This window comes from Gorilla gorilla, chromosome 16, assembly GCF_029281585.2.
Source record: "Gorilla gorilla gorilla isolate KB3781 chromosome 16, NHGRI_mGorGor1-v2.1_pri, whole genome shotgun sequence".
Taxonomy (NCBI): domain Eukaryota; kingdom Metazoa; phylum Chordata; class Mammalia; order Primates; family Hominidae; genus Gorilla; species Gorilla gorilla.
Window position 1 is genome coordinate 54,285,695 of NC_073240.2, and position 13,017 is coordinate 54,298,711.

Sequence of the window (13,017 nt, forward strand, 5' to 3'; positions counted from 1 at the left end):
AGCTTTAATCACTGTAAAAGAAACAGTAAGAAGTTAACCAGCAAAAGGCTCCACTGAACTATTCTGAACTATTTTTGTGATAACATCTTTCAGATTCAGAAGCAACCAGGCCTTAAAGAGCCAAAGAAAGAAAGCCTAATGGCCCTAAAATCTCAAAAGAGGGAGCTGAAAGTTCATGATACTGTCTCAGTGCTTCTATTACTAGACATCAAAGTTATTCCCACAGGTTTCAGGAAGGTATAAATGCCAGTGAAGGAGCAAGTAGACTTCACAGAGTCTAAGCCGGAAACTTCAATCTGGGATTCACCTGTGAGTCAAAACTCTTTGCTAATGAATTATTCCAAAGAAAAGACACTGCTCAGAGACACTTTTCCCTATCAGACAAGACCTCCAGGTTCACTAGCAGGGTCAAAGTAATAGGAATGCTCTGGTCTAAAGGTGCTTTGCCTACCTTAATGGACTCCAGGCACTCACCTGGGTATACAGCTTGAACCCATAAAGAGATCACAACGGCATGATGAATAAGGTAGAGTGCTCTAGAGACCAGGTGAACAACCACTCCACAAGCCATCTAAATTGTGACCTATATGCAGACTGCAGCCCATTTACAAATGGGTCATCCTAGTCAATTCAGTGCTGGAGAAGGAGTGATGCCAATATAAAAATAAACAATCTACATACTGAGTTCAAAACCATTGTATTCAGAGGTAATACACGAAGTGGTTATTTCTATTTTATATAAATTCAAGCAACTTGGCTTTGTTAATGACATTTTAAAACTCTATCAACATCTAAATATCAACTTCACTTTTTCCAAAAACTTTTTCTGCGCTTCAATGTCCCTTTTGCTTTCTGCCTATGAAAATACGTTCGTATTCACAATATAAAACCAGAAGAGTTTAAAGTAAAATGATGTTTACAGGGTTTGCAAAGAAGAGAGTTTATGTGGAATGAACAATATACAAAGCAATATACTTGAACTGTGCTTGCATGGAAAATACTTTTTTTTCATTTTCTATATGCTGTTCAAACAACTGAGCTATTCATTAAAATGATGTAATAATTATATTAGTCATTTAGCATTGCATAGATAAAACCATGTAAGTTCAATATCCATTAAAGTTAGAAGATTGACAACATTCAGCTTTGTAACTGGGGGATTTTGCAGGTACATAAAAATGTTAAAAGGAATTTTAAATGAGTGAAAACATTCCAGTTGAAAATGGTAAGAATGTGCATTCAGAATTAAATGCACTCTTTTCCATACAATGACTAAGGAATACACTAATGCAATTGTAAGTTTAGCTACTGAAGCACCTCTTCTGGTTGGAGGACATTTTCCCAAATCTCACCACCTAAAAACCCCAAATTTGTTTCTTCTTCTGACTGAGGTAGTTAATATTTTCCAGAGAAACACCACTCACATGTGGTAAATAGAGGTAACTAAACCACTAGAGTAATGCTTATGGTTTTGGATCCCCTACATTTTGAAAGACTTGATATTTTGAAGTTAATGTTTGGGCTTTGAAAAGTGAAAAGTCATATTTTTATAGTTCAAGAACGTCCCTCTCTGCCACCAAATTCACACAAGAAACATAAAACTTATTTCCCTCCATGTTCAATTTTAAGAATTTTGCCCATCGAATACTCATGCTTCAAGGAAACACTCTCTCTCAACAAAATCTTTCTTACTAAACAAGCACCTCTGTCAGAAGTGTCTTAATTTCTTATCACAGAATTTTATCCACACAAGGAGCAATAAATAATTCATGTCACTGCCTCTTTGTTGTGTGTCCCTGAACTGCGCAGAGCTGGAAGGCTGACAGCTGTGTCAGGACAAGCACCAAAGATCTGACATGACAAGTGACTAACAAGTTTCTTTCAGTTCACAGCGAAAGAAGACAATGGCCCAAAGTGCAGAAAGAAATCCTAAAACAAAATAAAACTGCTTCTTTCTTTTTAGCTAAGTGTTTGCTATGAGCTTATTTCCAACCCACAAGCCCTGGTCATTTTATAGGACTGCCCAGCCCCCTTTATTCCTCACACTGGCTTGGCCATTTACTCCTGGCCACGGATCAATATGAGCAATTCTTGGAGAAATACGATGTCTCCATGACAACCAAGCCACAAATTCTCAGTGGAAGGCAGTGAGACCAGTAGTGAACTCTCCAGAGGTTTCTAGGCCTATAAGGCAAGATGTCTTAAAATGCAGGAATGGACAGAGGAAAAAGCCAGAGTAATTCATTCTTTATTACCAGTATAATGATGTCCGATGTATAGAACAGTACTCACTTTTTGAGTTAAGATTCTTTATCAGCACCTATATTTTCTAATTAATCTTTCTTTCTTGATAAACGTGTTTGTGTGTATCAATCAGATAGAGAATGTTATATTTGAATCTCGCTCCCATTCCATTCATATTAAGGGATGACGGAAATTTATTTTACTTTTGAAATGATATAAAGCTGATCTATTCTTATCAAAAACAATGGACATTTAGGTAAAAACTTGATTCATAGATTTACCTGTCTGACAAAATGAGTAATAGAAAACTGTATTAAGACACTTTTAAAACCTAACAAAAATTTGGCAACATTAGTCAAAACTAAAAGTAATGGATAAATAATTTTTATTATAGAAATTTAACATTACCATTTATTTACCCTCTCCCTTTTAGAGTGAGACTCATCTACATTTTTCTTTTGGCTATTATGGCAAGGGGTGGGGTTAATTTGCTCATTAAACATTTCTGTCACTGCTAAAGATGCCATTTCTCAGTTCCATGGGATCTGAAAGCAGAAGTGTGGTTGAGAACAGGCACACGGCAGCAGTCCATCTTCGGAGGAATCTTGGTGGAGTCAAGAGGACTGATATACAATGCCATCGCCACTGCGCCTATTGGGGTTCCAAGATGACTTAGGGGACCTGACATAGATTGCAGGCTGCACCTTTCACTGAAAATTAAATCTCAGTAACTCTCCTTGGGGAAGGATCAGGGGACTGTTTGCAGCTGCCCCCTGTCAACGAAGGCTACAAGATTTGGAAATCTCTTAACTAAGCTGACAGGCCACAGAGAGGATGAATCAAAAATATGATACATGGATCAGCACACAAAGATGTGAGAGGGTAGAGGGTACACAGGAGCCAGATAAAACAGGAATCACAAATATTAAGTGGAGGAGATATTTAACTTTCATTCATGATCATAAGGTACCTTCTAGCACCTTATAACTTTGTATTTATCCAGGAATGTTCATTCGACTTTTACAAGATTTTTTGATTCTAATTAATTAGTTGTTAAGGCTAGGCATGCTTCAAAATGAAACAAAAATAGAAACAGAAATCCTTGTATAAGTGTTTCTAGCTGTATCCTTCTAGTACATTTCTCTTTTATTTCTATAAAGGATATATACAAATATGTAACTTTGACAAAGAAAAGCTTTTATTGCATGAGAGAAGGGTTACTGTTTTCTAGACTTTATTTTCCCTAAGCATTTGACAGTATTCATTACCAATCATGCTAAAATCCTGTCATCCCAGTTACAGTCCTGTTTGTTTCTAGAAAGGTAAATAGAATTGTAACGATGATAGTTTCTCTTTTCACCCCCGTCTGTCCACTTCCGCTCCCCTCTTGTTAGATTCCATTATTTGAAATATTTAAAATGTTGCCATTTCTCTATAGTTTCCAATCTCTGGCTCTATTAACCATTTAGCCTAAAATTGATGATAATGAACTAATAGTGTCAGCTTCCCTTCTCAGTCATAAAGCCTTTGTACTTCCTCCAACTGAATTCTTGATGAAAGAGGAAAAGATAACAGCTCCACACTGTGACCCCTGGAGGTGACCATTAATTTGACAGTGCAGCTGCTAAGAGAAAACAGCATTACAGTGTCCTCTCCCCTCACCCCCTTCCAAGGACCCAAAGCTGTGTCAAATTTATCATTTTATACTTGACTATTTTTAAATGGCTTTCACCTGGACTCTCAGACTCTTCCAAGGCACATCTGTCAGGCATGTCCTCCACGTCTTGGAAGTTTGCCGAGTTTGAGTTGCTGTCATGCTTGACCGGACTGACTGGAGCTATTAAAAGAGAAAGAGAGAGAGAGACAGAAGAGAGAGGATGAAAAAGTAGTAGCAAACACCATTAAAACATTTCCTTTCAGTTCCACAGATATTTCCAGGGACACACTATGTAAACACAAATAATAAATTGAAATAAAATGTATCCTCTAAGTATTTATTGGCAGACATGTAATTAGTTGAAAAATCTATAGATGTGACTTTATCTTAGAAGAAAAATAAGTTCACGGCATCAGCTTAAAAGCTACAAAGTAACAAAGTGATCTCTTCGAAGTAGAAATCGTATTTTTAATGCATAAATCTAAAACAATATAGTCAATTAACAGCAATAGAACACAGAGAGAAGAACATCAGGCTAGTCAATTAGAAAGACCAGCTCTGTACTGGTGGCAATGTTTCCTCTCACTGCACAAATCACAGCTAATGAACATTTTGTGTGCATTTTGGCTCTCTTTCATTAAATTAAAAACTATGGTACCAAACACCAAAAAAACTAGTACTATAAAAAGTAAATTTTAAAATGTAGCATGAATATACACTGAAAGTTATAATAAGAAGGGCTGTTGTTTCAAATGGTAAGTCTCCAGACAACCTATCATGAGATACTGTAGAATTATGACCAGAAATGGAAGCTAGTACGGAAGTCTAAAATTTTCTATAAACCCATGGTACCCACTAATTCTGTTTGAGAAACAGACTGAAGTTTCCACTTTTTCCACAAGTTGTAATACTTGCTCTATGTCATCTCCAGGAAGTAACATATTTCCATATTACATTTGTTCTAGAAAATATTTGTCAGAAAAAGTGGGCCTTGTCTTCATGAAGAAGCTCAGTGAAAAAATAAAGCAAAACAAGCCTGCAATAGCATAAATTAGGTCACAATTAAGCCAAATGTTCTAAATATATGGATACTGTTGAGTACAATGGAATTTTATTTATTACAAGTTGCTGCAGTAAACACGACTACTGATTTGATAACACATGCAATGTATTTATAAACCATAAATGCAATAAACAAAATATATATTTACAAATCATACATAAGATATGTTTGTTGGCACAGGGGAGTGGGCCTAGACACTGTTTCTAAACCTCTGTTAGCAGACAAGAAAGCAATGCAGAGGCTGAGACTGTGCTACTTCACACATTTGGTACGTGATACAACGGTGTCCCACCCAAGGTCCAGGCAGCATTAGTAGCGTTCAGACCTGGCACACTCCTCCACTTATTTTAATGGAGTGTGCATGGCACTGATGTTTGTAACCTGAAGACCACATGGACAAACTTTACAGAAGACTAGTAACATGATTCTGGTTTAAATATTCCTTCTAGATTGTTTCACCAACTCTCTCAGGACACAGATATGACTTCTCTGTTCTATCAAAGTGCCAGCATAGTTAGAATTTACTACTTTTCTAAAACCTTTTTTTGGGAACAAAATATAAGAAAAGCATGAAATTGCTATTTTCAATAATCTGATCTTTTCATTTTCATCCATATGTTTCTGTGGACTTCATATGCAACAGTGTCTAGGCCATAGAAGGTATTCTTGAAGGATCTGTGAAATGAATGAATGAACACATGAATGATGCAGAGGTACCATGCTAAATGTCCTTCTGATCCAAGAGGATATGTGCTTTCAATTATCTTTTCAATGGATCTGTTCAATTTCCTTGTTAGGCCAACTTGAGACCAAGGATGCATGTTTGCAAAATGGTGATGTGGGTTAGTTTGTGACATGGAAGGAGAGGATGTGTGGCCTAAGTAGTTATTGATGTAGCTGAGTTTAATTTTCTTAATTTTCTTCAGTTTAGGTCATACTTACAGATTATTTTTGAATCCATAGATTTTTTGTGAAATGTTTAAGTGGTATAGTTAAATGTATCAGTTTCATTCAGAATACTATTATGTTGGTGAAGATTTCCTGGCCTACTTTAATGATTTTTATCTCTATATATCTTACTTGATAATCTTCTGAAATATTTACATTGGTATTTATAAAAGGAAATAAATCATATAGCTAAATCTATTACTAAAAGCCAATGAGGTGGCACCTCTATTGATTTGGGCAAATGCATTGCACTTGCCATCCAACACACTATTCTTTCATAATTTAAAAAATTCCTCCATTCATTCATTTATTCATTCCTTCAAAAAATATTTATCAAGCACCAAATAAATATTCAGAAGATACTGTTCTAAATCAGGGACCTCACAGAGGAAGAGGACATGGTATTAGACAAAGTACATGTCTGCAACCATTCTTTGTGGCAATAAAGTGGTCCCAGAATGAACTGACATCCCAAACCCCTCAAAAAGGCCAGAAAGTTAGCTGTAGTTTTAGCGGCATGATCTTCATTAAACTCACACTAGTAGGTACCATGCTACTACTTTGCTTCCACCTCTGATTTTGGAGGGTGTGACTTGTGTGGGGGAGGGGAAATAAAGATGGTTATTCTTCAGATATTGAACTTGGTTACAGATTAGTTTCCAAATTTAAAATGATACAAGATTTGTCATTTTTACTGGATAGTTCCTAGGGCATCCAATTAAATTTACTGTAGAAGAAATAGCTACATTCTGCCAGTTGGGAATAGAAGGCACTGGAGAGGTTAATTACTGCCATTCTACTTTTTCTTTGTTTGTTTGATAGGCTAATCCTTGCAATTGTTCTTTTGGGTGTTTCCTGTGATGTTTCATCACTGAACTCTGACATGATGTGTGACCAAGGCTTCTCTAATGAATCACTTCAATAATGATGAATCAACAAATATTGCTCTAGTGTTTATTTTGGGTAGAGCTCTGTGCTGGACTGTGAGGGGTAAAGACATGAAGGCACTTTTAATGTGCCCTCATACAACTTGTGCTCTAATTGAAGTATGATGAAAAGTAACTAGTAGGAACACTGGAGAAGACATTCTAAGAGGGACATGGTTTTTAGTAGTGCAGAGGAGAATTCCTCTACAATAGAGTAGTCTGAAGGTAAAATTTGAATTAGACCTCCTTGAGTAGGAATGTGGAAAACCCAAAGGGAGCTCATTCAAGGAAAAAGAAAAGGGTGTGAACCTAGGCATGACCAAAGATACACATTAGCCTAGTGCCACAGATATATTTGTTAAAGCTGCTGCCTACTTTGGTATGTATTTTTAATGAATTCTCTTTACATGTCTCTTTGAGCTTTTTCTAAATTGCTGCTGTTAGCTAATTCTTCTCACCTGTGCAAGTTAGCTATAGACAGGTTTTTCCTTGCTTTAGATAGTCAATAATTTGATCTTTACTGATGGTGGGCCCATTTATCACAGTAAGTTGTCCTTTTACTATACATATTGACTTTTATTTATCAATACCAAAGTCCATTTGTAGCTCATCACTAAAGTTCTTGGATATTTTCAGTAGTTTTTGAAGGTGCATTTCAGAGCCTGGCAGAGAGATACTTTTGACATCAATATAATGCAAATGGTTGCTAGACTTATCTTTAGCTTAAAATCAACTGTTTATTTCCTCTGTAATGGATTCTGAAATAGTCCACATTTGGAGGTAAGGGGCAAAAAAGGCAAACTCTTCTTGACAGTTCTGCCACTGAAAGATGTAAGGCTATTCCATTTACTCATCACATGCCTCAAAATATTGACGACTGAAGGGCCAGTGTTCTAAATATCTCTGCAATATCTTTGGTAGCTAGAGAAGAGAGGAATCTATGAACTTCGTATGGATGTGTTTCACTATGGTGCATTTAACTATTAGTGTAATTCTTCTAGATCCTAAAGAAATGAATTGTTTGGCCAAAGACAAGATGAAACCAATAGTTTTTAAATCACATTCAAGAACACTGTAAGAGGAAATTCAGGAGATAGTATGAGGAAGACTCTATAGCAGGATTTGTTGTTAAAATTAGAAAAGTGGTAGCAGGGCCATCGGTGGTAATACTCCTCCACCTGCTCTGTTCTCTATTTTGGTTTCAGTCATTCTCTAAAAATTCCCTTCTTCCTTTTCTCATCACTTGCAGAAAGATGGTATTAGCTGTTAAAGGGGGCTAGGCCTAGGCAGCGAACAACTCCCCCCAGAAACATTTCCACATCCCCAGAAAGAGAGTGGCCACTGGAAAAAAGTCTCCATCCACATCCACAAACAGTGGCTGGATCTTCCAAGCTAGGCAACTGCTGTTGGACAGATGGAGCCCATTGAAAAAACCCTATAATTTACAGTGTGAATAAAATCTGCAGTCCTAAATAACATTTTCAATACAATAACTTATGAATGATTTAAAAATAGATCTCATTCATCATCTGTATAGGCTTTTTGGAAGTAATGAGGATATTTATAGGAAAATCATTAATAAAAAGATAGAGCAGTTTGAAATATTGGGCAACTGAATAGAATAAACCACTGTAGTACCAGACCAAAGCCAAACAAAAATCTTAATTACACATTAATCAGGGGCACAAAAATAATGTACAGGATGCAGAGGTCAGGAAAGACTAAAAGATAGCTCAGGCCTGTGAAATAAGCAGTGAAAAAGGACTCGAAGATTTGAATTCAAAGTTACTAGCTCAATATGGTAGCCAAGAGTTGAATGCCATCCTGCTTTATAATTCAGATCTCTCTCCAATTTTAAAGAGACACTATAAAATAAACTAAAAGATAGCATTCTAGAAGTATGGAAGTGAGAAAAGCTACATAAAATTCAGGTAGAAGAAAATATTAATGCAATACTGGCAGATCTCAAAAGACTGCAAGATATTTTAAATCAGAGGGAGGCATAATCTATGAAAAGATGTTAAGTGGTAACACTAAATTTGTAAACAAAGATGATGTCATTTGAACAGACTCCAAATTCAGTTTACAAGTGGCATCTCTCTGGACAGATGTCTTATCAGGAAAACTTATCTGGCTAAAGAGCTGTGTACACATCACCCTTACTTTAAGAGTATCTATTCAGATAATCAAGTGCTAGGACTTCCTGATTATATTTGAATAGCAATAGTTACATATTGCTTTAGACTTTAGGCTTACTTTGTCTTCAGTGTGAACTGGAAATTGGGGAAGAATCATGTAGAAATGCCCCCAATTAAATTAGGTATCTAACGCTTCTTTATAACTAATAACTATTTTACAGACAAGTTTAGCAAGATGAGTTAAGGTTAGACTTATGTGTTTTGCCATCTTCCTGCAGTTGTAATCTAATATGGAATATTATTTTGTGGGTAGCATTTTCTAGAATGAATCGCTTTAAAAAGGATCTATTTTTCAACTAATAAAAAATGAATTTTCCGAAATGTTGTGAAGAGTAACTATTATTTTTGTATTATTATCTAGATGTAGAGAATTTAAGTTATTATTTCATTTAAATACACACAGAGAGGATTAAATTATTGACTATTTAGGCTTAGGGGAAAAATCTGTCTATAGCAAACTTCCACAGGTGAGAAGTATGGCTAGACCCCCAGCCAAGTTTGGGGAAGATAAATGAGAAAGAGGTATCAATTGCTTACGGAATCTGTTTAAACATTGCTGTATTCCTCTCAAATTGTTCTGTTATTCAGGACTTTGAGCAATGGGCTGCCTCAGTAAGGCTGATAAGCAAGCAGATACTGCACTTCCAGCCTAATGCAAGGCACAATAAAAACTTTTTAAAAATCAATGATTAATTTCACTTGCAGTTTTAAGGGAAAAATCTCAAGGTCTAGTTAGGGTTTACAGCTCAAGCTTAATCAAAAATGTCCAAAAACTTCTTATTAATGCCAACAGGAAGTCTGCATAAAGAAGGAAACCCTGTCTGACTTATTTTTGGATGGAAAATAATATTCTACACTGTTTAGCCCATATATATATATATATATATATATATATATATATACATATATATATAAAGAATATAAAAAATTTCATTAAAGAGGTGAACTTATGAGTTCCCAGAGAGGGAATGTGTTGTATTGTTAAAAACAAAAAACAAAACAAAACAAATCCTTAAACCAGGTTTCAATCTTACCTCTGCTCCTAATAGTGTAACCTTGGGAATGCCGTTTCACTTCCCTAAACTCAGGTTCTTTACTTTATAAAATGAGGGAGTTGAAGTACACAGCCTCTTTGATACCTTCCAGCTTTGAGACTCAAATATTCTGCCAGCTAAGAATCCAAGACCAACCAACTACTGAGTATACAACTGAACAGGATACTAAGAGGGTAAATGGCCACTACACTAGTGTTGGAACTAATGAGGACTTCTGAGGCCCTTTCTGAATTAAGGAAGATTGGCATTTTCCTAAAAGAGAAAATGTTCCTACTTGGTTTCAGTTTCTCAGCAATAAGGAGGTTCTCAATGATTGCTGAACGAATAGACAAGGTTATGGAGCAGTGTGTGTTCCTGTGGACTCATACTCTCCTCAATCCAAAGGGAGAATCAGTATACTCCCAACTCTTTCTATTCCTTTTATATGTACGGATGGGGTCCATGAAGTCATTTTGTCTTAGTCAAGTCAGGCATGAAAGCCAACTCAAATCAAATTATCTAAACTCTCAGATTCTGAAACAGATTATAAGGATATAGGATGGAGGGAGTATTACAAAGAGAAAATGTGTAGGTTGGGAAGTAGAAAAGGAGAGTAACAGGGAATGGTACAACTGCATTCCTTCCTCCTGCTACACTTCCTCACTCCCAACCAGGTAATTCTAAGAGTTCCCACTGGGAGGTTTGCCTAGATTTCTTTATGTTCTCCTTTGGAAAACCATTTTTTGTGGCAAGCAGTGTTCCAAGGAGACAGCTCGTGAGTAGATGAGCAGACAAAGGAAATTTCAATAATTTCCATGACTTTGGTCTCTGAATATTACTGAGTAAATCTCTTCTTTACCAAATTGTAGATAAATATAAAAAATAAGAAACATTACTTCTCATTTTTTATATTTATCTACAATTTGGTAAAGAAGAGAATTTCTAGATACAAGAAGTTAATTGGTCATATCAGTAAGCTCAATTCCAGTTTTTATACCATACAGATAATGAAGAAAAAGAGATTCAGAAACATCTGAAAGGATCTGTTCATCACTAAAAGAAGTATGGTGGTGAATGATTTCTAAGAATGTACAGAAACTAATTCACACTCTTTATGCAATTTAGTTTCTGCAAAGTCATTTGTTTTCTTTTAAGGACCAAATCCTATGGTAAATACAGAAATGTATTAATTTTACTTGCTGTTCACAAGTTCAAGAAAATACTAAGTTGAAAGCAGGAATACATTCCAAAGAAGAAAACAAATAGATACCCACATATTGATAAATTGAAGAACAGTCAGTAAAGGGAAAATTCTAGGAAGAATTTATAGTAAACTTCCCAGCTTGTATTTGAAAATTTAGAAGGAGGCCAGGAAAACAAGAGACCCTTCAATCAAAAGAGCATCATGCTAGCATTTGAGACTAGAGATAAACATGATTTATATATGAACTTAAGATAAGGATTCACATCACTGGGCAATTTAAACCAAGGAAAAGCACCAAAAAACATTCCCCTCTTGAATCAGTAGGAGAAAAAACTGTTAAATGGCACTAGCACTGGAATTCGTAAGAGCAGCAACCTTTCCACAGACTGAAGCTAAGACAACACCATCAGTGTGGGGAGAATAGTTGGCAGGCAGTCTCAAATTCCCAGCTGACAGCCATCTCTATCTCAAGGGAAAGCGTTTGTCTCAGATGGTTAGTCAAGTGTCAGAGCTCTTTCATCTCCCAGATAGGAAATGGAAAATAAGAAAATCACATTATCTAGACTACGTCTCCATTTTCTAGTTCTTTGTCAACATTAGGAAGGATGCAAGGAAGAACATGTCTGAGTTACCATATTTCGTATCATTAGGCTGAGTTACTCTGAATGTGACTTATTTTTGTTTGAATGACATCAAAGTGGTATGTTAGCTACTTAAAAACATATTGAGATTGAACGAAAGATATGCTTGGATGCTAACAAGTATTTTACAACTATATGATAATGAAATCAGTAGTGAGTATCACTTTCTCACACACCCACACCCTCCATATGCATTTACACAAGACATAGAAAGCATAGGTGGTCTGTTGGCATCAGCTGGTTCTTACTGTCACACATCTCAATGTAGGCACTCATTTAAAAGTATTAGTTTTATTGAGAGATAAATAACAGAAAGATGCCTTCTCAAATCCTCAAGCTGTCTCACTGCATAACACTGAGTATTTGGACTAATATCTCCAAGAGATGGTTGCTGAAAATATGGAAGTGACCTTGATAAGTAGTAGAGTTTCATTTGATATTACATAAGCTACTGACATCTATAAATAAAGGATAGGAGAAACACACCTAAAGAAAGCCAAGTTTTAAAGAGCAAACATGCATGTGGATAAAGGGAAACTAGTAAATATAATCTAATGATACTTCCAGAAAGCTAGGTTCCATACAAGAGATGTTATCATATTGGAGAGCTAAGAAATAGGAAACAAAAGGTAAGAGATGAATAGATATTTCTAGATAAGACAGTTTCCTAGATTAGTGTAAAAATCTCTCTCTTAATATAGTTTTACACATTGTTTGGAAAAATGCATGGTAAATCTCCAAGACACTAAGGGTTCCTGAGTTGTGAAATGTTAGACCAATTAGATTAGTTATAGAAAACAATTGTAAGGCAGAATGAATGAGAATAAATGTTGCATACACATTTGAGTAAAGTTTGGGAAACATTTAGAGGAAACATAACCCAAAGTATATGTAATACACTAATCGTTAGAGAAATGCAAATTAAACTACAATGAGACATCATCTCACTCTAGTCAAAATGGCTTTTAGACAAAAGACAGGCAATAATGAATGCTGTCAAGGATGTGGAGAAAGGAGAACCCTCTTACACTGTTGGTGGGAATGTAAATTAGTACAGCTACCATGGAGAACAGTATGGAGGTTTCTCAAAAACTAAAAATAG

The 13,017-nt window shown here is 35.8% G+C and overlaps 1 protein-coding gene across 2 annotated transcripts in view; it reads right to left on the bottom strand.

Annotated features, from left to right (window-relative positions):
* WDR72 (WD repeat domain 72) overlaps nucleotides 1–13,017 on the bottom strand; it is a 244,812-nt gene that overhangs the window by 4,214 nt on the left and 227,581 nt on the right. For both annotated transcript variants that reach the window (XM_055363066.2, XM_055363068.2), the window contains one exon: nucleotides 3,977–4,081. In XM_055363066.2, coding sequence (XP_055219041.2) covers nucleotides 3,977–4,081 — 105 coding nt within the window. The remainder of the gene's footprint in view (nucleotides 1–3,976; nucleotides 4,082–13,017) is intronic.